Genomic DNA, 24642 nt, shown 5'->3' with positions numbered 1-24642 from the left:
AACCCTTATAGCTTTTTCTACTCCTTGTGAGTTGTCCCAAAATCAGTTGATGTGTTTACTACTCCTTGCAGGTTTTCCCTAAATCAGTTGATTTATGTACACTCCGCTTTATAAATAAATAGAATAAACGAAAAAACACGAATAAATAATAAAAATAATACATAAAAAAATCAATAATAAAAAAACAGTATAAAACAGTAAAAAAAAGCGCAACTAAAAACATTCTGATTTAATTAAAAAAAAGTATTCTGGAATACAAAGTTGTGTTTTGTGGGTTTTTCCAAAAACAGTTAAACCTAATTACTTTCCGCAAGTTAAAACAGTATAAAATATTAATTTTGCAGTGATTTTGCAGTGATTTATTATCTTTGCTTGCAAATTTGATGTCACTTGCTACTATCAAAATTTTAAATCTTGATAGTAGCAAATGACATCAAATATGTCATTTGCTACTATCAAGATTTAAAATTTTGAAATAATAGACTTAAAACTTGGGGGGTGGAAGGCTTTAACACCAAAAGCTCCCACACTTTTAAAAGTGAGGTGTAGCCCCCAGTGCTTTGTTACATCTGATGACATGTGAGGTAAATTAAATGGGTAATGAGATTATAACAAAAATAAAAACTGAATGTAATAACATAATCGAAATTTCAAGTTTCTTTTTTTTAAATCTTTTTACTTTTATGCTTCTAAATAAGTGCATTCATAATAAACAACTAAGTTTAAGAATTTGTAAGCATAGCCTTACCTTTTTACAGTTTTTAAAATGGTTTAAACCATTGTTTGAACCAAACAAACCTGGTTATTGTTATAAATTATAATACTATGGTATTATTAATAACTATATATAATTATTGTATGATATATAAAAGTATAAAATATAATTGAAACAATATAAAATTTAATTGTGTCTATTAATAAAGATATTATTGAGTTTTTTTTTTTTTTTAAATTAAAAAAGATTATGTTTTATAACATGCATATGTTGTGCCAATATATGGATGATTTATTAAATATTTTAAATTTTATATGCTAATCTTTTAGGTAATATTGTTTAAATGTTTAATTTAAATAGCTGGCACTTACAAAATTGCCAACAAAACAATTTTATAGAAGAAGCTTTATATTCAAGTGATGAAAATGATTTACTCCCTCAACAAACATTCTGCCAAAGTGAATAAATTATAAATGAAGAAAAAAAAGATAATATAAGTTAGCCAGCATCATCAGATATTTGTTTAGTGTACCACCATCAGATTCATACACAAAATTTAGTTATGGAAATGATAATATCTTTAAGTACCGTAATGTTTTACAGGAACAGCTTGCTTCATGGGCTACTAAAAATAAATGCTCGCGTGCTTCAATAAATGAGCTGTTATCCATCTTGAAAAATCATGGGCATAAAGACCTGCCCATAGATAGCAGAACGTTGTTGAAATCTCCAAGGTATGTAGAATCACTATCTTTAAGTGGTGGCAAATATTTCAAATATTTTCCAGACTACTTAATTCATATAAGGGCAATGTTAAAGATTTAAATCCCATATCTCTTGTTGTTAATATTGATGGATTGCCTTTATTCAAAAGTAGTATCACACAGTTATGGCCGATACTTTGTTGGTTTAGTGGGTTGAGTCCATTCTTTGTTGCTGTTTATTGTGGAACTCATAAACCAGATCCAGTGTCTGATTTTATAAATGATTTTTTAGAAGAGTATAGTGGATTAAGTGAGGATGGTCTTAATTTCAATGGACATTTGTTTCCAGTAAAGTTAAAGTATTTGTGTTGTGATGCACCTGCAAGAGCAATGCTTAAATCAATCAAACCTCACAATGGTTATAATTCATGTGAAAGGTGTATAGTAGAAGGAGAGTATAAAGAAAATAGAGTTGTATTTAATGACATTGGATGTGCTTTAAGAAGTGATCAAGATTTTTCACAAGGAAAGCCATTGCATCAACTAGGTAAAAGTGTTTTTGTAGACTACGGTTTTCCATGTGTTTAGGGTTTCGTACTTGACAGTATGCATTTAGTTATGTTAGGTGTAGTTAGGCGTATACTTCTTTTCCTGAAAGAAGGACCTAGAATTTGTAAATTATCACAATTACAACTTAATGAGATATCAAAAAATTTGGAATATTTAAAGGGTAAATTGCCTAGTGAATTTGCAAGACAGCCTCGTTCTTTAAAAGAATTTAGCCATTGGAAAGCAACAGAATTTAAAAAATTTATTCTTTACACCGGACCTGTAGTATTAAAAGGAGTTGTGTCTAATGAAGCTTATACTCATTTTTTGGCATTTAGTATTGCAATAAGAATTATGTGTTCTACTGATCCTGATAAAAGAGCTGAGTTATTGCAGTATGCTAAGAATTTGTTAGAATGGTTTTTTTTTAAGTCAAAAGATGTTTATGGTAAGTCTTTTATTACTTACAATGTTCATTCACTAATTCACCTTCACCAGGATGTTGAAAATTATGGCGAGGATTTGCTTTCGCTGTCTGCTTTTCCTTTCGAAAACTATATGCATGTTTAAAAAAAATTCATACACAATGCTAATAATCCTTTAGTTCAAATCATTAAACGATGTTCCGAACTAGAAAAGTCTGGTGAAAGCATCACCCACCAATATATAAATGATAAAATTGCTATTGCTGACAGAGATAGTTGGTTTTGTTTAACAAGTGGAGAAATTGTTAAGGTCACTAAAAAATTGACAAATAATAATTTTCAATGTAAAACTGTTAATTCAAAAGGTATGAAATTTTTTTTAATGAGCCTTGCAACTCTAGAAACATTGACATATTTGTTGCAAATCAAAATATTTCAATGGAAAATAGAAATATTTGTAAACAAAATATTCGCAATAAAATGGTTTGTTTACTGCGTAAAAAGACACTAGTTTTTTTCCCTTTTCTTCATGGCTTTAGAGACAATATTCTGGCACCTGAAAAGCATTAATAACTTTATTTGTATCATTATTTATTTTTGTTAAACTGTTCAGTCTTCTTTGTTTGTATTTTATGTTTACTTAATGCAACAAAATCACAATAAATGAGAATAGTACAATAAAATATTTGTGTTTAGTATTTGTTTGATGCTTTAATAAATGCTTTGTTTACTAAAAGTATATAGTTTAAAATGGTTGTTTAATTTTTAGTGACAACTTTAAATTTATATTTATTTACATTAATTATATATTGAAAAATAAAAAAGTAACTATGGCTAGTAGCAGTCCGTATGCACGAGCAGTTTGGTTAGAAGGAAATCAGGAGATGGAACGAACTATACAATAAATTGGATAGATGAGGATACCAATAAAGTATTTTGGCCAAACACTTTAAATGTGAAGAATGCATTTAAAAGGTGTCAACAACCTAAAAAAGATTGTTAGTCTGTGGTTAGTACTTAATCTCATTTTTGCTTAAAATTTTACAATTATTTAAAGTTCAGTTAACTAAATTTGCTGTTGCAAAAATCAGTATCTTTAATAGCCTTTAAATATTTAAAAAGTGTTAATGTAAAATATTCTAAATGCTCTTTTTAAGGTTCAGAACAGTTTTGTGATGATTGTATTGACTACACATCTACTGAGGAGCAAATATGCAAAAGAAAGTCTCAAAAAAAAGCAGTAAGTCCATACTTTTAGGCCAAGCTATATGAACTGATAACACATACATATATATATATATATATATATATATATATATATATATATATATATATATATATACATACATATATATATATATACGTATATATATGTATATATATATATATATATATATATATATATTATCAGTTTATATATATATATATATATATATATATATATATATATATATTATCAGTTTATATATATATATATATATATATATATATATATATATATATATATATATATATATATATATATATATATAATAAAAGCTATATGGTAGTATTATGCGGCATATAGATTTACACATATGGGTAATATGTGTAAATCTATATGCCGAATAACTTTTTTTTTTTTTCAGTGAACTCACCAATATTGCTTAATTTTCCATCAAAAACGTCTACAACGAATTATGCTTCAAAAGGTAATTTGTTTGTCTTTAGTTTATGTTTTCTAACTCTCTATTAAGAAGTATTTATGCAATCATTATCTTTTTTCAAAGTTTTTTATGTTGTTCTCATGGAGTTATTAGTTTACTTTGAGACCTTAATTATTTTCAGATCATGTGATATTGATTGGTTATTTGTCACCAATCAATTTTTGTTTTTTTATCTCATTTATTTGCTTTTAAACATTAGGGTCTTTTATTGAAGTTATTTTTTTAAGTCTGTATGTATGTACTAAATGTTTTACTAAACCTTTTTTTTAATTTTTTTTATCATCTTTTTTAAGTTGATAGTCGGGATTTTTTAATTATTTATAGATATCGTTAATTCAAAAGTTGCCCAAGGACAAACTTCTGTGCAAGAGAATACTCCCTCAAAATCAAGATTGTTATCAAACTCCTCTTCGGGATCTGACACTTCATCAAACTCTTTATTATCTTCTTCTCATCCTGATTCCCATTTTAACTTAAAAGAATTGTCTTTGCTTTGCGAACAATCAACATCCTCTTTAAATATAAGAAAGTCTAGTTAAGATGCAAGCGGAAATTTTAGTCAGTGTTCAAACCCAGTTCCACCTCGTAGAAGAGATTGTAAAAAATTTAGAAGAATTGATTTCCCTATGAATACTGCCGGTAATTAGGATTCATCTTTATTTGTTTTATATTTGTTTATAATTTTTATCTTATAACTTTCCATAATGTTGTATATATATATATATATATATATATATATATATATATATATATATATATATATATATATATATATATATATATATATATATATATATTTATATATATATATTTATATAGATATAGATATATAGATATAGATATATAGATATATAGATATATAGATATATTTATATATAATAGATTTTCAGTACACAATAATCAAGCTGGTTACAAAAGTTATTGACAGAAATTAGCAAAACATTTCTCAGCAACCAACTGATCACGTTGTTTATGAGCCTCTTGTTCGGTATCAGACGTTTGATGATTTCATTAAGTTTGATAAAAGTGAACATGTATAATAAAATAAACCTTTTATTTATATATTATATTGATTAGATTGATAGGTTGCGAAAAATTGGTGGTATTCGACTAAAAGATCTTGTTAAGAATATAATGGAAAGGTATATTAAGCTTTTTAAGTATATCAATCTAAATAAGAAAATCTTTATAAATTATAGTTACTTCTTTTTGCCGAAAATGCAAAAGAATAAAAAGTGTGTAATTTATTATAAAATTTTTATCATAACTGACCAAATTCTAAACATAGTTTAATCAAAACAACCTTTATATTTTTGACCAAACTTTAACAACCAATGTTAAAGTTTGGTCAAAAATGCCAAAAAAAACATTTAAATAATATTTGCTTGCTAATTTATAGGTTACTTATTTTTTTGAACTTTTTTTTCTCACAACAATAATTTAGTATGATAAAAATTAATATTTAGTATGATGTCATACATAGTTATGAGTGCATTTAAGTAGTATGTAAGGCATAGAAAAGTGGATAAAACGGAGAAACAGAGTTTTCAGCAACTGAAGTTATACGACCTGATAGTAAGTTTTAATTTTGCAATCTTAAAAAGAAATATTTTTTGTTTGTCTTTTTATTGGATAAATTTTATTTTCTAACAGAGTTCTAATTTATTTGTTTTTCTTCAAGTTTTTGTGAGTTTGACACAAAACACAAATCCAATTTTTATTGTTACTTTGTAACATGGCCAAAGTTAAAAATCATAAATTTTAATATAATTATTTGTTATCAATATTACAAGTATTAATTTTAATTAATAATAAATATAATCAAAGATATTATATATAATTAAATTTATATTAACCAAACTATGCATTTTTAGCCTTGGTAATGTCTTTGAAAGAAAACACGTTGAAAGAGATTAAATTTGAAATACAGAAAATTCTGAGATGCGCACCAGACAAGGTAAATGTAGAAGATGGCGGGCGAAAACAAAATTAAAGCACAACCAATGATGTCCCAAAAAACTGCAGCAACAAGAGAATAACTAACTTTTTATCTTTAAATTTATTATGTAAAAATTCCCTCGGAATATTTCTTAATGAACGAAATTACTCTACCACGTTGTAATGTTTTTGTAAATAGACGTTTTTAAACAATTTCTTGTCATTTTGTTGTCAAACCTGTGTTTATTGAACGTTAACCTACAGCTAAGTAGATCTACTCAAACGTTTAATAAGCGTTAGAATAACATTAAGCAACGTTTGAATGGTGTTAATCCAATGTTGTTCGATGTCAAAACGTCAAGATAAAATGTTATAATTTTTATCTTATCGAAAAGCGTCAAGATATAAATTATAACATTTCGTTTTAGCGTCTAAATTACAACGTTAGCTAACGTTAGCAAAACTGACGTCGTCCATCCTTTCCATTTCCAACATTAACCCAACGCCAAACCAACCTAAAAAGCCACGTTAGAATGTTGTTATACCAACGTTGCTTGATGGTAATACAACATTAACTAATGTTGGAAAAACATCGAGGAACGTTATAACATATCGGTCTTCGACCAAACTATAACGTTAGCTAACGTTGGCAAATCTGACGTCGTCCATCCTTTCCATTTCCAACGTTAATCCAACGTTAATCCAACCAAAAAAACAACGTCATTTAACGTTGTATCAACGTTGTTGTGCCCGCTGGGTAAGGTTCCTAATTTTATTTTTCCTTTGGACACATTCAACTAATTTAATTAATCCGATTTGGTGGGGCAACCAAACTGGAGAACAATATTCTCAAATTATACTAATATAGGTAGTGAAAGCTCTAACTAAGATACAAAAGTTGCGAGTTTTAAACATTTGAATGTTATGTATGCTCTAGAACTAGCTTAATGGATGACGTTAGAAATATGTTTTTTATAGTTAAGATAACAGTCCATTGTTATCCTATATTTTTTTGGTTGGAAGACCAACCAGAGTACCTTTGCATAATGAGAGAGGTGCTATTCTAAGTGCAAAACACTTACTACAAGCAATTGACAATTGCTACGTTTCTGCACAAAGTACAAGCCGATTTAAAGCAACTGCTAAATCTTGGCTTAGGTATATGCCATGGTACAAAATATAATTATACATAATCCACATAATGTTTTAAACAACAATCCAGAGTATCAGTTGTGGTAGTTAAATTTTTACCATATAATAGTAACAATGTATGGCCTAACACATGATATGATCATGTGTTAGGCCATACATTGAAATCCAATTTAGAAGATTACTTCTTATATATTTCTTATACGATAAAAGTTTAAATTATAGTTCGGGATGCGAGACAGAGTCAATAGTTTTTCGGAAATTTATGTATACAACATCCGTTACTTTTAACTAAAAAAAATATTACAAGCAAAACTTTAAATAAATATAAACACTATAGGAATACTCTGCAAGTAATGTCTTTAAAATACCTTCATATTTAGATATTTTGTAGAGAACATTTATATTAGGTGAAATTTTTTTTAGGAAAACCCTTTATAGCTGCTGAGATGATGGGTCCCGAAATGGCCCAATTTGTAAAAATATTTTTACTTTAAGCATTGTTATCTCCTAAGGTCGTTATTTGTACATAAGCTCGGTTATTGTTTTTAAAATCCATTAAGGCATAAATTGATTTTATATTAAAAAAGTTATGTGCATGCAAGAGTCTGGAAAAGAAATAGGGCCAAAAATGGATTTTTACTAATAATGCGCTAGTTAGATTACCTATAACAAAAGTAGTCTTAGGTCTGCCATGAAACTTAAAAGTTAATTTTGGTTTCCTTATATATCTTCCAATATCTGAAAAAAATCAGTAGCATCAATCATTCAAACAACATCAAAATATGAATATGGGAGAAAACTTTCTCTGGTTGGACACTTGAAAAAGTTCTTTCCATGTTTAGTAAATTATTCCATATGGCTAACATAAATGTCGCTTTCGTTGGCCGAGTGTTTGAGTTAAAAATAAAACAACATCTAATCATTGGTGTTTCCTGAATATTTCTTACATTTAAATAATCTTATCAATAATTTAATAAATTATTAATTAAAATAATAAATTAGTAAAGAAATTTAATACTCAAAAATAAAATATTATAGAATTACAATGTATTTCATTATGAGCTATTGCAGGATACTATTGCATATTATGTTCAATAACAACCTAGTCAACAATTTAAAAATCAACTGCTAACTCATTTGATACCAGTTGAATGTCGCCGCTTAAATCATCATCGTTTTTTTGTGTTGCATGTCTTGCATCATCAGTTGCACAAATCCCACCATCAGTGCTAATACCTCTATCAACACGATATGTTGATAACACATTTGCACTCTCAAATTTTGTACACAATTTTTCTTGGAAATTGTAGTTGTAGTATAATTTTTTAAGTTAAATTAAAGGGTTTAACAATTTAAACTAAAGAATAGAATGTCACATTTGTATGGTTCCATTTTTTAACCAATTCGGTAATATCTCGGTAATAAAATTATTTTGTGATAAGGGATAAGTTGAAAAGAATGATAGCTGCTTATGTTGGGAACCAGATTCCTGATAAATTAGAGGCTTTGGAGTCTATTATTACTACAGCGACATCAGCCATTAGAATCCTTTTACCATTATGAAGAGCCTCGTAAAGATTTTCTGCAGTCAATAAATTCTTTCCAGCATTAACAATACTCCTCGTGACACACTTTGCTCCTGCTGACCCTCTCTCGCGCTTATATTTTCCACATGAAGGCACTTTGTAATTAGACCTTTTAAGAAAAAATTGTTTTGCTTTGTAAACTGTGTAAAAAGCTTTTGTAGAAAAAAAGTTTCCATGACTAGATGATGCATTTTCTGACATGGCATGAAAATTTCTTAAACAAGGAAAATCATTTTTTAACTTTAGCCGACACAACATCAGCGGACACAACATTAACAATATTCTATTGGTTCACATCAATTGGTTCAAGTAATGCACAACAATGCAGTACTTGACCTGCAATTGTCACATTAAAAAAGCTTAGAAAATTATTTTTATCAAGCACTCTTGTCCGGTTCCGTTATAAAAATGTCTTTTATTTTTTGTTGCTGAGCAATTAAGCATATCTATATAATTAATAGGGTATTTTGTTACTTAAAAATATAGCAAAATACGAATACTTCTAAAACTTCTGTAGAATTTTTATCGCATGAGCATATATAATTTTTTTTTAGATATTGGAAGATGGATGTTTAAGGATACCAAATAACTTGTTCATTTTACAGCAGACCTAAGGCCGCTGTTGTTATGAGTAATCTAACAAAGCTTAAAAATATTGACGTATCTCCTAAAATTATATGCATTAATTATTACGAATAACTTTTATGTATAACTGATATTATGAATCTAATTATTAATTTGAAATAAAAAACAACAACTTAAAAAAAGGCTGGAGGAAAACCAAATATTCGTAAACTTTTTAAATAAACAGCATAAGTAAATAAAAAAGATTATGGTATAAACAAACGAATTTGAAACAAAAAAACAAACAATGGTTACAAAAAACACTACAAACTACTCAATTAAAAAAATGGCCATAAAAAACAAAATGGTTTTTCAAGCTTGACCTTGAGAAGAACTATTTTAAAAAGGCACCCTAGAAGAAGTCTATTTTATAAATTAAAGAAAAGAACCGTAAAACTAACAACAGTAACTATTCGCATTAAATTAAACTGTTCATTAGCCTGTGTTGTGACTAAAGTCAAAATCCAAGGACACTATACTTTGCAATCTTGGTCATCTACATCAACTGAATCATGTTTAAACTTGCAGCTCATATGGTCATGCGTAACAGGATTATGTTGAGCTTAATTTTTTCAATTTTTCATACTTTTTATGGGAAATATTACTTATTGGATAAACTCTAAATGTTAATAATATTGAAAATTTAACAGTTTGGAAAAAATGACTTATTTGCTAAAAAATGAACTTATTAAATAATGACAATTACAAATGATTGTTACGGAGTTACAAAATATCAGTTTCTCCAATTTTTATATTGAACTTTTTTCTTGAATATTTTCAGATTTTTCTTTTTTTTTTTTCCAAATTTTTTTATCTTAATTACCGTTTTTTTGGTAACATTAGCGACCATCATATTTCTTGTAATAAATCTTGAATAAAGCGAATAATTCTCTCAGCGCTTTCATTTATTACTTGCATGTTTATTATGAACTAAACAAACTTTCTGTAGCTCTCCAAATCATTCCAGCAAAATCTCCCTTAATCCATTAATTAATATCTTCCTCAGAAATACCAAAAATGCTGAAATGATTTAGTACTTCGAATCAACAAAGGAAGTTTCAGATTATTATCCAAATTAAACAACCATTTGTTATCTAAATATGATGTGTGACGTGTTAACATTCTTATTAAAGCTTTATACCCCCAAGAGAAAAGAGATTTCTTTACCTCATAATATTCTTTTAACGTCGACAATTCGCATCTCGAAGGTTGCTATTCTAAAGCTGATATCGTTAAACTTTTCCTCCTTATCCACTGTTAATTTATTTTGTTTAACTTTTGTCATCTGAATTGTTAAAATATAAAACATCAACCATGAATCTTGCTTTATGCATTGCACGAGGCGTCGTGAACCTAAAGTTTTTAATATCTTTGCAAAGAAGAATATACTTAACTTGACTAACTTTTTTTTAAATCATTTTTTTAGCCGTACAAATATTTACAAGTTCCATATTTTATAATATATATAATAATAGCACGGATGATAAGAAGACAGGTTTGTCTTCTCACCGAGCCCTTTGAGAGAAAAAAGCAAAATGTTTCAAAGAAGTTTAAATAAAAAGCAAAATAGTTGAATAGAGTCATTTGATGTTATTTTTAATAAATGATAATCAAGTAATTTAATCACAATGACATAAAGGTTAACTTTCAGTCACGCAATGCTATATATATTAAAATTTCAAAGTTGTTCGTTAAAAGAAAACTTTTTCGTTATTCGTTAAAAGAATTTTTTTATTTTTCCTTTTCTCTCTCTATTAAGAAAAAGAATCAATTTCAATTACCGTTATTAAAATCTATAAATGCTGTACATCTTTATAACTACTTTTTTATAATATAATTGACTATAATACTTATAATACTTATATTAATACTATCTTATCATGTTATATGTTTTCAATTTTCTTTTTTTCTCTCTTTCTAACACTTTCTTTCATTTCAATATTGTTCATTTATTTATATTTATATTTTATCACTTTATACTTTTGTTGCTTTTTTTGTGTTGTGTTTTTGTTAGTTACATGTTTTTTTGTATCTGATCTTGATGTTTAATAACGGTCATAATATTATTGCTTGATTTTGATCGTTATATTATACATAATTTTGTTGTAATTGTTATTATTATTACTATTATTATTATTGTTGTTATTATGGTTGTTATTATTGTTGTTATTATTGTTATTTTTTTTGTTATTATTATAAAATGAAAGGTTTTTCTCCAATCGAGTAATTGCATTTAAATAACCATCCAATCAACTAAATACACTTCCTTCTACAAAAATCCAATTAATGATTTAAAATAAAAAAGTCGTTTTTATTTTATATTATTTATTACAGTTGTAGCCGTAAATTTACATATAATGAATACAAACAGTTAGCAGAAAAAACACAACTAAAAACAACTAGTTTTATAAAAGTTTGATCCAAGTATTTTGCTACAACCAGACCTCGTGAGACAAATGAATTGAAAAGTCCATTAATTAAAACTTTTCAAGATCAATAAAAATATGATTTTCATAAAAAAAAACGTGTATGATTTAAAGAAACTAATCATAGAAGTAAAGAAGTTGAAGTAGATAAGTAAAGGATATTTAGTTTTAGTTAAATTTTATTTATAATGAAAAAAAAAAACATTTTGTTATTGTAATTATTTCATTGAATGTGTTACAAATGTATTACAATTAACTTTTTTTGTTAAATAATACGAAAAATATTCTAAATATATTGTTTAATAAAATGATAAACTGTGAAGATGAAGTTAAAGTATTGAAAATATTTAAAAAGTTTCAACTATAATTGATAATTGAGTATATAAGGACAAAAAATTCACAAGAGGTAATCTACTTTTATTCAGGGTAGTAATCCTTTAAACTAGCATTTTTTAATTTAACGGTCAGAGGTAATTTGATGTAATTCAATCAAAAAAGGGATTTAGGGTGGAACTTTACATTGTAACCAATAGCGGCAGAGTATAGGTTTTCCCCTCAAAAAATACTCTGCCGCTAGTGGTGACAAAGTAAAGTTCAAGTCGAAGTTGACTCAAGTTCGCTTCTTGCATTCCACCTTAAAACGCATTTTGACTTCTGCTTTAATGAACTGACAAAAATGACTTCTCAGTTATCAGTGACAGCTATAAGGCTCAACAGCTGGGTTCAGTCGCTTGAAACAACAATTGGATTTTTTCTGAAAAAGTATCAGCACCTGAAATAGAAAATTTTAAACTTGAATTGCAACAGTTTAATGAGCATCAAATAATAAAAATTGTTTCATAAAGATGAAGCATTTGTTATTGTTTTGACTAACCAACAGTAGCTAAGACTATCGCGAAGGTAATCTAATAAAACAATAATATACAAAGCATTGTAATAAAATGATTTGCATTAATAATATGCTAATCATTTAGTGATTTATTGTCTTTCTCGCACAATAAATCATTATTATGACGAAGTGGCCGTAACTACTCAATCAATTATGCGGCCGTGGCGCAGTGGTTAGAGCACTTGCTTTATAAGCAGGAGATCCAGGTTCGAAACGAGCTCTGAGCATGTTTTCGCATCACGGTAAGGAAGGAGGCGTGAACTTCCTGGTTAAATGCACTTCCGCGGTGCTCTGTGACAAGACCGTTTGGACTTCTTGGGGCACCTAAAAAAAAAATTAAAAAAAAAAAAGAAAAAAATTATCTTCCGATTTAAAGACGCAGAAACAAGAAGCAGTATAATTATTAATGCATAAAACTAGTTTCTTTAAATTTGAAAATTATTTTTTAATAGATTAACAAAATAAACTGCTTTAAAAATATGTAAATAAATGATGCTTTATTTTTCTTTCATTTTGTCAACCATATGCAGTATAATTAGCGTGTATTCAGGCCTCTTGAACATCTTGCTAATATGAGCACATCAAAAATTTTTAAAATAAGATAGGCGAAGTTTAGGATGTTTTGTACTTTTTAAACTGAATTTTTGAACGCAATTACATTTTTTGGATTTTTAAAATATTATTACACATGAAAGAATCTGTGGTACAAAATTTGATGTTGAAATACAGATGTTTACTTTTTCATAAAGAAAAATTTGTTAAATAAAAAAATCCATTCCATATTTGTTCGTAAAACACTGCACTAAAACACTTATTTTTGACTTCATTTAAGTATTTAATAATTAATATTTAATTATTAAATATTTAAATTTAATAATATTTTAGTGAAAAAATTTGTTTCTAATTGGTTTTTTAACTAAAGTAAAAATTTTTAATATTAGGGGAGAGTCGCCGATTATGGACCACTTTTATTGCAGAGTGTATAATTCACTCACTTTTGCTTAAATAGTTAACTTTTATATTGTAAACCACTTCTTACCTTCAGCTGAACATATTATATGAAGCTTGTAGTGGTTGATTTATTAATAATTATAAAATGTGTCAAAAACGTAAGTGGTCCATATTGGGGGTACTTTAAGCTTGTGCTCCAAATATGGACCATTGAGGTTCCTATTGTGGACTAGTTATAAACGGTTTGACTTGGTCATTTAAACAAATTGTATACACACTAAAGATAGAATTATTAGAATATAAATACTCAAGAGTATGTAAGCTTCTAATTTTTAACAGGTTTTTAGATGTCCTTTTTGTAAAAAAAAAAAAAAAAGTTATTAAGTTTAAGCCAGCCACCATTTATTTGATTCTAATTCTACCAGTCTCATGCACATGTATGCATACACTCAGTTTTATTTATAAAGTGTTTTACTATTTTAACATTTAGCAAACACAAAAACATGAATACTGATGTGTAATAATATTTCAAAATTTATTTACAAAGTTCACAAATAAAGTCACAATCTGAAGTTCCTGCGCATTCTTCATCTGCCCATCTTTTGCAGGATCGACAGCATATCATATTTTCTATGTTACATTCTCCACACATAAAACAAAGCCATGAACTTTCATTTAAAATACTGGTACTAGTTGTTGAACTCATTTTGGGTTTCTTACATTTCTTTACTACTTTTTCTTTAATTATTTTTGTGTTTTTGGACTTTTTAACTTTTGTGTTTGTTTTTGGACTTTCCTGTAGGAACACCTTTTTATATGGACTTGAAGTAAGAATTTATGACTGTTCTTTGCGACACTTCCTTTTGCCTGCACCCTTTGGGGAAGAACAGGAACCAGTCTCTGAATTGGAGCCAAAGCCCACTGGTCCATTTTAGGGACAGCAGTTGGTCCATATTGGGAGAACCACATGGGCATCTAATTTTACTAAATAAAACCAAAACGATGTCATTTGGAGCAACACGCTTGTATTTAGTAAGAAATGAAATGAAAAAGCTTTCCATTTAGCATAGAAGCATTGTCCTGGTTCATTTATTTGTAGAATGACACACAAAAAAAAGCGAGTGTACTTTTAGAAAAAAATAACCAAATAAAATACTATCTTACCTTTTTGAAGTAATCTTGCTGACCGCCATCATTGAAATGCGATTTAACTGAACGGAAGTCACTCTTTAATGCTACGTTTCCAAAATTTAAAAATAAAATCGCATTTATTTGTTTCATCGGTGGTCCATAAAAGGGGACGCTCCATAATGGGCGACTCTCCCCTATAACAATATTAAATATCTTATCTGTTGGTTAATTTCAAAAAAATTTGTATTTTATCGTTTAAAAGTTGGAGTTAAAATTGAGATAAAATAGGAAAAGAAACGAATTAATATATATATTTATAAATTAAGATATAATATATATAAATTAATATTAATATATAAGAAACGAATTAATATATATATTTTTTTATCTTTTAACGAAAAGTATTGTTAATAAAGAACCATTATATTCCAAAAATTAGTTCTAATTGTCAGGTTGGTATTTCTTTACTCAATTAATATTATTTTTTTTGAGCTATTTTAAAGTGCTCATGTTACCACGTAGAAAGGTTAAATGAGCACTTCTCCCACTTTTTTAAAGCCTTTTTGTATTTAAGGAACACTTCTGGTACTAATTATTTAGTGGATCATGGTTGCGAGTCTAAAATTAATTACTCGCAATTATTTTGGGTCAAGCACTAATATATTTTAAAACGATTTCAATTTTTGTCTAAGGCGCTTATAATAACCTAATCTACCCTATTTCAATTTTTTAACAGAAAATAGTTGTTGATGATGTATAGTTTTTTTTTTATTTATTCGTCAGAATAACATACAAGGCAAATTTAAAACGCATATATTACTGGCACAAATTCTAAAAAATCAAAGGATCAATCTAAAAGATCTAAAATTCTAAAAGAATAAAATATCATACTAAAGATCAAAGGATCTAAACGATTAAAGGATCTTATCATAAAGCTCTTTAAAACAAGAGATTTTCTTTAAAAAATCAATTTTCAATTAATAGGTCAGGCAAGATATTTTTATTTTTATTTTTAGAAGTCGGATAAAAAAGTATCCATTTTGTTTAATCGGTATGTAAAGACAATCTATTTTTTCAGACTAATATGAAATTTTTTTTTTAGTTCATAAGCCATATTTTTAAAAAGTATGGTTATGTGAAAATATATTAAACAAGTGACTTCAGTCACTTGTTTTAACACGAATTTATTCCATGGAATAAACTTGTGTCATCACATTTTAAAAAATACTGCTTGCAAAGGTTATGATCGTTAAATTGGAAGCTTTATCAGGCTTCTAATTTAAAGAACATAACTTTTGCAAATGATATGAATTTATTCCAGTCACAAGTAGACATAAACATACTTTTTAATAATATGATGAATAAAATAAAATAAAATCCTCTAGGATTCATACTTGAGTCACTCTTTGTTTTAATATATATAAATGATCTTTATAACAATAAAGATCTTTTATATATTTAAAAAAAAAGAGTGACCCTTGTAAGAATTCTTGGGGAACATCATATGTTATATTTTTTGTTATAACAAAATGTTTACGGTTACAATAGTTTTAAATGGATATCTTTGAAAAAACATCATCATCGTTTTTGCTCATACTGAAATGATTTTGACATAAGCATTATTAATTTCCCCAAAGATGAAATGAATGTACTTAATTTACAAAACGTGGCAATATTTTACCAATTGGTATAACAAATCACCGCAAATAATTCTCTTATAATGTATTCGTCATAAAATCTCTGACTTTCTCATAATATAAATATGAGGTATCTAAATTTTGGACAATTTGTACCAAGCTATAAAAAATTGTAATTACTTTGATATCTATAGGTAATATACTTCTAATATCAAACATTTTTCTTAATCTAAGTACCAATCACACTATTCACTAAAATATCCTGATGTAGTGAAATCAAGTCTAGGATCAATTGCAAAAATAGGTTTGTCTTTTTAATACCAGCTTTCTCTTGCATTTGTTGAACAGTTATAAAATATATACCGCCTGATCTTTGTTTCCGAACGAGCTTTCCAAATCACTTTTCTAAAAAATTAGGTGTATATGTTTTAAGCAAAATATACCAAAGAATCGTAGACGAGAGAAACTTTGACAAATTCACAACTCCAATACAAGTAAAGCAACTAACCTCTCACAAAAACTAAATAATTTAATTACTAACCGTTCTACTATTATAAATAAACCAGCCAGAAGAAAAGTTCACTTAGAATTTCAATTAACCCTATTTTTAAATAATTGAAATTTAATTCTTTGAAAAATTGAAAGTTCTTGAATACTATTTTTAAGTGAGCTCTTTGCTTTGGTGTTGGAATAAATTGACCTATTGATTTTTGATATTTTGCAAAAATATTGATATTTAAACATTAAAATATTCCTTAAGACAATAGAAGAAAAAGAGCTACAACTATTAGCATATAAATATTGCAAAAATATTTTATCCCTGACTTTCAATATGGGTGTCTGCCAGGAAATCTTGCACTAGACAATTGTATCATTTAAAGCAGTCATTTGTGCATTGATTATTTGAAGCAAAGTCTTTAAGAAACTTGTTGAAATTTTATTATGTTGTTTAAATTTATTTCAAATTTAATTTTGTTTTAATTGTATTTTAAAATGAGCATTTATTATTAATCGTATGACTTTTCTATAAATTGATAATTTTCTCGGTTCTCGATAATACGACCATACTGTCTTTATCGAGTTTCTGCGTTCTTTATTTTTTATTTTTTAACGATATCTTGATTTGTAATTTTTCTCTTTTTTATATATTTATCACCCATAGAAAAAAGTTGCTTATTCATTATTTTTTTTTTACTGTTTAATCCATGATTTATTAATATATATATTTATAACTATCATCTTTATAAACCAACTTGGCAACTTTAAAATTAACTATGGCAATAACTACACAAGAAATAAAGAAATAGTTTAAAGAAATGTTTAATGAATTTAAAAAAGATGTTTAGAGAGTTCAAAAAACACAAACAAACAGTTTTAGATATTATTAGTGGAAAATTTTAAAATCATAAATGAAAGATTAGATGGAATCGAAAAAAACACTAACGAAAATATTGTTAAAATAAAAAAATTTGAAAAAGAAATTGTAGATATGGCTGAAAGTTTGAACTTCAACGAAAAATTTATTAAAGAACAATTTGAACACCAAAGAAATCAACTAGAGAATGGAAGAGTTGAAAACAAAATTTTAAAAGATAAACATCGTAAGCTTGAAGATCGATCGCGCAGAAATAATTTGCGAATAGATGGCTTAAACGAAGACTTTTCGCTAAAAAAAACAAAAAACCTATTGATTAGCTGTTGTTACCGGCCACCTGGTGGCATGAGCGAAAACCTAAGCATGTTTTTACAACAAATTATTAAAAAAGGCGACGCGGAAAAGAAAAAAAATATTTTACTTGGGGACTTTAATATGAATTGTTTTCTTTATAATAATGACTACAAAGTAAAATGTTTTTATGACGCAATTTTTGAAACAGGATCAATCCCCCTCATCAATCGACCTACTAGAGTAACAAAAAACTCAGCGACTCTAATTGATAATATTATTTCAACAGATATTTTTAATAATGATTTGCAAAAAGGTATTTTAAAAACTGATATAACAGACCATTTCCCCATTTTCGTTACAATTAACACCTATACAGAAAAAAAAATTGACAAAAAAAAAGTAATAAAGAAACGAATTTTTAATCAGAAAAACTTTAACTCATTCAAAGACCAGCTATCTTTACTAAATTGGAGTAATATAAACATTAATGACATATGACATATATGAAACTTTTTTCAAAACTTTTTATTCGGTATATGACGCTAACTTTCCCTTTGTCGAAATAATTGCAAAACCTAAAAGTTTGAACTCTTCTTGGATTACCAAGGGATTAAAAAAATCATCGAAAATCAAACAAAAGTTGTATATAACATTTCTTAAAACAAAAACAACTGCAAACGAAAAAATTTACAAAAATTATAAATATTTGTTTGAGAAAATTCGTAAAAACTTAAAAAAAAATTATTATTCAGAATTAATTAACAAGTTAAAAAATAACACAAAGCGCATTTGGGAAATAATAAAGCAAATTACTGGAAAAAAAAAATCATGCTTAGGTTTTCTACCACAAATGATTAAAATTGATAACACTGTTATATTTGAACCAAATGCAATATCACATGAATTTAATAAATTTTTTACTGAAATAGGTCCAAAACTATCAATTAAGATCCCTAATACCAAAGCCTTATTTAGTGACTTCTTATTACCATTGGATAAGTGCGTATGCTCTGATGAGTTGTCCTCTGATTTATCAACTGAAGAACTTGAAAGGGCATTCAAATCTATTAAAAAGAATAAATCATGTGGATCAGATGAAATAAACGGAAACGTGATTACACAGGTCAACAAAAAAAAAATTTTTTTCTGGTGCCGAACAAACAATTTGTTTTTTGTATAACATTTCTCATTTTTATTTCAAATATGTAACTCTTTTTTTACCATCAGGTCAAGTTGTAAAGATATTTAGGTTCAAATCTTAAGTATTTAGGGTAAAGTCCCTAATATTGTCGAAAAAAAAGTTATTCAAAAGTATGTCAACCTGGGTCTCAAAAGAAGCGTATTTTCATAGAGATTTTAAAAATGTTATTCATTTGTAATAAAAATAAGTATTTTGTGTATTTTTGGTGAATAACATTCAGTTGCCGTTTTTTTTAAGAGCCTTTAGCATTTTTTCACATAATTTTTTTGTCAATAAATTTTAAAGAAAAATATTTATGTTTTCTAAAATCTCTATGAAAATACGCTTCTTTTGAGACCCAGGTTGACATACATTTGAATAACTTTTTTTTCGACAATATTAGGGACTTTACCCTAAATACTTAAGATTTGAACCTAAATATCTTTACAACTTGACCTGATGGTAAAAAAAGAATTACGTATTTGAAATCAAAATGAGAAATGCTATACAAAAAACAAATTGTTTGCTCGGCACCAGAAAAAAATTTTTTTTTTGTTGACCTGTGTTATAGATTGTTTCGAGCAATTAAAAGATGTTCTCTTTAAAGTTTTTAGCGCATCAATTGAACAAGGAATTTTTCCAGAGCAATTAAAAATTGCTAAAGTGACTCCTATTTATAAAGAGGGCGATCAATCTAAAATAACAAACTATCGCCCCATCTCTGTGCTTTCTATATTTTCGAAGGTTTTAGAAAGAATTATGTGTAAGTATACAAACATCTTGACAAAAATAACTTACTATACGCTAATCAGTAATAACTCAACGGAGCATGCCATTATCCAATTTGTAAATGAAATCTCAAAGTCATTTGAACAATCAAAATATACTTTAGGTATTTTTATTGACCTATCGAAAGCCTTCGATACGGTCAACCATCACATTTTACTTGAAAAGCTGAAATACTATGGAATAAATAAACAAGTGTTAAGGTGGTTCAAAAGTTACTTATCGAATAGAAAACAATTTGTTATTGGTAATGACAGCTATCAAAACAATTGTCTAAATATAACATGCGGAGTTCCACAAGGTTCAATCTTTGGACCACTCCGTTTTTTAATCTATATAAACAATCTAAATAAAGCAACTAATCTGATGAGCATCATGTTCGCAGATGATACTAATTTATTTGTCTCTAAGAGTGATATTAACGAACTTTTTGCTACAGCAAATAAAAAACTTGAAAATTTATCCCACTGGTTCAAATCTAATAAACTAACACTAAACACCGAAAAAACTAAATGGACACTTTTTCATACGCTTAAGAAAAAAAATTCCTTACCCTCAAACTTGCCTCAAATCTTTATTGACAATATTGAAATTAAAAGAGATCCCGTCACCAAATTTCTAGGTGTTTATCTCGATGAGAACATTACTTGGAATCAACACATTAATTATATATGCTCTAAAGTCTCTAAAAACATTGGAGTTTTATACAAAGCTCGAAATTAGCTCAATAAGATAAATTTAAGACAACTCTATTTCTCATTTATTCATTGTTACTTAAACTATGCAAATATTGCCTGGGGAAGTACTGAAAAAAGTAAACTACAACGTCTTTATCGCTGTCAGAAACGGGCAATTCGCATAATTAACTTTGCTGATCGTTTTTCTCATTGTAAACCTTACTTTATTGAAATAAGAATTATAAATATATATGAACTCAACGTCTTGAAAATTTTATGTTTTGTTTATATGTGGAAAAACAATCTATCTCCTCCAGTCTTTAAAGATCTCTTCAATTTAAAACCAACCAACAAATACGAACTTAGATACATAAATTTTTTAGAAAAACCTTTTTGTCACACAAATTTTAATCAATTCTGTCTTGCCTATCGTGCGCCACACCTGTGGAATAAACTTGTTTTTCCAAATTTTGATTTTGATCTAACTAATTCTCTTCATCTTTTTAAAAACAAAGCAAAAAATTTTATTCTTTCTCAAGATAACATTTTACAATATTACTAATCACTTGAAAAAATTTAATTTCTTGTTATTTTAACTTAACTTGTGAACTTTTCTTTACAATATTTTCCTAGTTTATATTATTTACAGTTTAACTCGTGTAAAAGATTAATATATATGTATTCTTCATAATACCTTGCACTTCACAATTATTGTAAATAAAAAAATATTAAAAAAGATGTAAAAAACTATATATTTTATTATATTTTATAAGGTCCCGATGACAAGATCCTTGTGATCTTCTTTCGGAAACCTAGTTTATATTGTTAGTCTGCTATATTTATATATTTGTAAAAGTATTTTAACAGTTTATTTTATTGTATAACGACTGACTTTGTAAACTGAAATAATAATAAAAAAAAAAAATAAATTAAAAAAAAAAAAAAATGTTTAGAAATTGAGTTGCTTGTTCAATACGTGACCATTTATTCAATATGGTCGTTTAAAAAATTAAATATCATAGTCATGTTCTGTGAGACTGCGCTTATAAAACAGTAAAAAGGTTCACAGTTTTCATAACAAGCAATGGCGCATCTATGGCATTAAATATATCAACTTTATTAAAGTTGCAGTTTACTGTGTTTGTTTTTAGACCATTAAAATCTAAATGTTTTAAATTAAAAACAATTTGTTAGGTTGAACAACATGTTTTTTCTCTTATCTTGAGGTGGATCCATGATAAAATAAATGCAAAAAAATTATTTTTTTTTAACTATCTTTTAACTATTTTTTTACCTATCTTTCAGAAAAAATTGATTTTTATTCATTGTTTACATTAATAGTAATAGTAGTTAAAACAGTTGCTACATAAACACCGAATGAGTTAAAAACTCACTTTGACAGTTTTTGATAGTTGGGTAGATTAGGGTAAAATAAGCACCTTTAACGAAAATCGGGATATTTTCAAAAATAATTATGCTGGGTCCAAAATTTTTGCGAATAAACAATTTTTAGGAATCCCTATTCATGATCCTCTTAGATATTTGGGCAACCAAAAGTTTTCCTTAAAAACACAGAGGTTTTAAAAAAGTAGATAAAGCGCTCATATTACCCAGGCCTGATGAGATTTTTATGAGCATTTTAAATTAGCTCAAAAAAAATAATATTTATTTATTAAAAAAATACCAACCTGACAAACAGAACTAAATTTTGGAATATAATGATTCGTTATTAACAAAACTTGGTTATGTTTTTTTTTATTAGATATACTTACAACAACTTTTTTTTATAGACAAAATATTTCTACGTATCAACAAAACAAATATCACAAAGCATTATACTAGGAAGTTTAGTCACGTGATTTTTTTATCACGGAAAAAAAACTTTCGGTTTGATATTGAAAAACTTCGTCCAAAATACGAAGGAAATGATTTTTTGTAGGTGTCGAAGAATAAAAACCCACCCATGAAAATTAATTCTATACATATATATATTGATGTATTATTTTTCAAAAAAGAACGTAGTACATTTATTTATGTGATAAGTATTTGTTATTAACTTTCAAAACAAGATTTATTAAATCATTTACTGAAGACTTCAGTAAATATAAACTAAATATAAAATTAGAAACAAATTACCTCAGTGAAGTAATTTGTTTCTAGTTTTATATTTAAGTAATAATTTGTAGTCAGTAAATAAATAAAACTATTTATTTACTGATAAGTAGATAAAAAGTTTTAAAGTGTTGTTAATTAAATCATCTGTATATTTATCATTAAGTTTTTTATTATTTTAACTAACCTGTAAGTTTTATATATAACATTGTATATATTATTTAAAACTTACTTTCATTGTAACAGTGAATCTTAACATCATACCTAAATTGATATCAATAAATTTAATGAACTCTAAGGTTATTTATTTATCAAAACGATGATTGTTTTGATAAATAAATAACCTTATAGTTATTAAATTTTTGGATATCAATTTAGGTATGATGTTTAGATTGATTTAAATTTATATATTTTCTTGACTTGATTTATGAAAAAATAGTTTAGATAAAATGTTTAATGAAGAAATTTATAATTGGTATTTAACGTTAAAAGATACCTTTTGCAGTGATTTTTATGTTCAGCTCCTTTGCTATGAAAAACAATTAGCTACAAAGATAAATAGATTAGTTGATAATATCAGAAAATTAAAGAAACAACGCAAAAATAAAATGTTGGATTTGTTATTAAGTGAAGCCTTTATTCCACCTGTGACAAATATTCCTGATAATACATCTATTAGTTCTTAAGTTTGAAAAGAAACAATCCTTATCAGTGATAACAAAATGCTCAAAAAAGAAAATAAAAGTTTAAAAAGGGAACTTAAATCGATGATGGATTTAGAATTGGATTATTTTAAGCATCTAAAGGATTTTGAAGATATGTCAAGCAATCTGCAAATACTTATTTCAAAAAACTCTTTAATTGAAAGTGAACTAAACAATGTTAAAAAAATTTATTGTGAAAAAGAAGAAAAGCTCAATATTATTGAAAACAAATTAGAACTATTAAAGTCCAAAAATAAATCATTTAATGTTATAAATTTGAATAAAAAAATAAAATATTGTAATACTCAACTGGAAATTTAAAAAAATTGAAATATCGCAATTAAAAACAAAAAAAAGAAGATATTACTTCAGTTCTTGAAAATTCCGATATAAACATTTCTGAATTAAAAAACGAGAAAATAAAGCTGCAAAAAAAAGTGAGTCATTTAAAAATTATTTTGCAAAATAAAACCAACTATATTAATGACTGCAATATGAAAGATGTTATAAGTTTAGAGGATGAAGTTGTTTCGTTATGTAATAAGACAAACATTTTAAACGAGGAGAATCAAGAACTTCAAAAATTGGTTTCTTTGTTAGATGACGAGGAAGTAATAACATTTAAAGATGGCAGATACAGCGATGACATTCGAGAAACTATCATGAAACTTCTTTCAATGAACGTGAGTATGAATAGTGTCAACGGAGTCATAAAAGTAGTATTAAACAAACAAGCAAAAAAGAACATATCTAGGCTACCATCAGCCAGTGTAAAATGTAGGTTAATGCAGAAAGCTTCAATTTTAGGTCAATTTCAAGTTGCTGAAGCAATGCTTGAAAATAATTTGACAAATAAAAACTCTAATATAGGCAATTGTTTGCATGGTGATGGTACTTAGAAATACCATAAGCATTATCAAAATTTTCAAATTACTACAACCAGTGGGAAAACTTTATCTTTTGGTTTGTCAGAAGTGGTTGGAAAAGATGCGGCAACTGTCTTGCAAAACTTTACTAATATAGTAGATGACATTTGTGACGTTGTTAGCAACTCAGCCACTGAAAAAGAAATTAATTTTGC

The 24642-nt window shown here is 26.9% G+C and overlaps 1 protein-coding gene across 1 annotated transcript; it reads left to right on the top strand.

The window, feature by feature from the left end:
* Window positions 1-1048: 1048 nt before the first annotated feature.
* LOC136083587 (uncharacterized) lies at window positions 1049-6250 on the top strand. Its single transcript, XM_065803003.1, has 7 exons — window positions 1049-3402; window positions 3551-3633; window positions 4022-4084; window positions 4424-4738; window positions 4982-5241; window positions 5566-5674; window positions 5974-6250. The coding sequence occupies exons 2-4, from the start codon at window positions 3606-3608 to the stop codon at window positions 4636-4638; spliced, it is 306 nt and encodes a 101-aa protein (XP_065659075.1). The 5' UTR covers window positions 1049-3402; window positions 3551-3605; the 3' UTR covers window positions 4639-4738; window positions 4982-5241; window positions 5566-5674; window positions 5974-6250.
* The last annotated feature ends 18392 nt before the right edge of the window (window positions 6251-24642 follow it).

This window comes from Hydra vulgaris, chromosome 08 (assembly GCF_038396675.1).
Source record: "Hydra vulgaris chromosome 08, alternate assembly HydraT2T_AEP".
Lineage (NCBI taxonomy): Eukaryota > Metazoa > Cnidaria > Hydrozoa > Anthoathecata > Hydridae > Hydra > Hydra vulgaris.
The sequence above is the reverse complement of the archived record's forward strand: the minus strand, read 5'-3'. Positions and strand labels throughout refer to the sequence as shown.

Bases quoted from the DNA above. Each gene is read 5' to 3' on its own strand.
- LOC136083587 (XM_065803003.1), top strand. From the start codon at position 3,606: ATGCAAAAGAAAGTCTCAAAAAAAAGCA. The intron at 3,634-4,021 runs GTAAGTCCATAC...TTTTTTTTTCAG, and splicing joins GAAAGTCTCAAAAAAAAGCA to TGAACTCACCAATATTGCTT. The intron at 4,085-4,423 runs GTAATTTGTTTG...AATTATTTATAG, and splicing joins AACGAATTATGCTTCAAAAG to ATATCGTTAATTCAAAAGTT.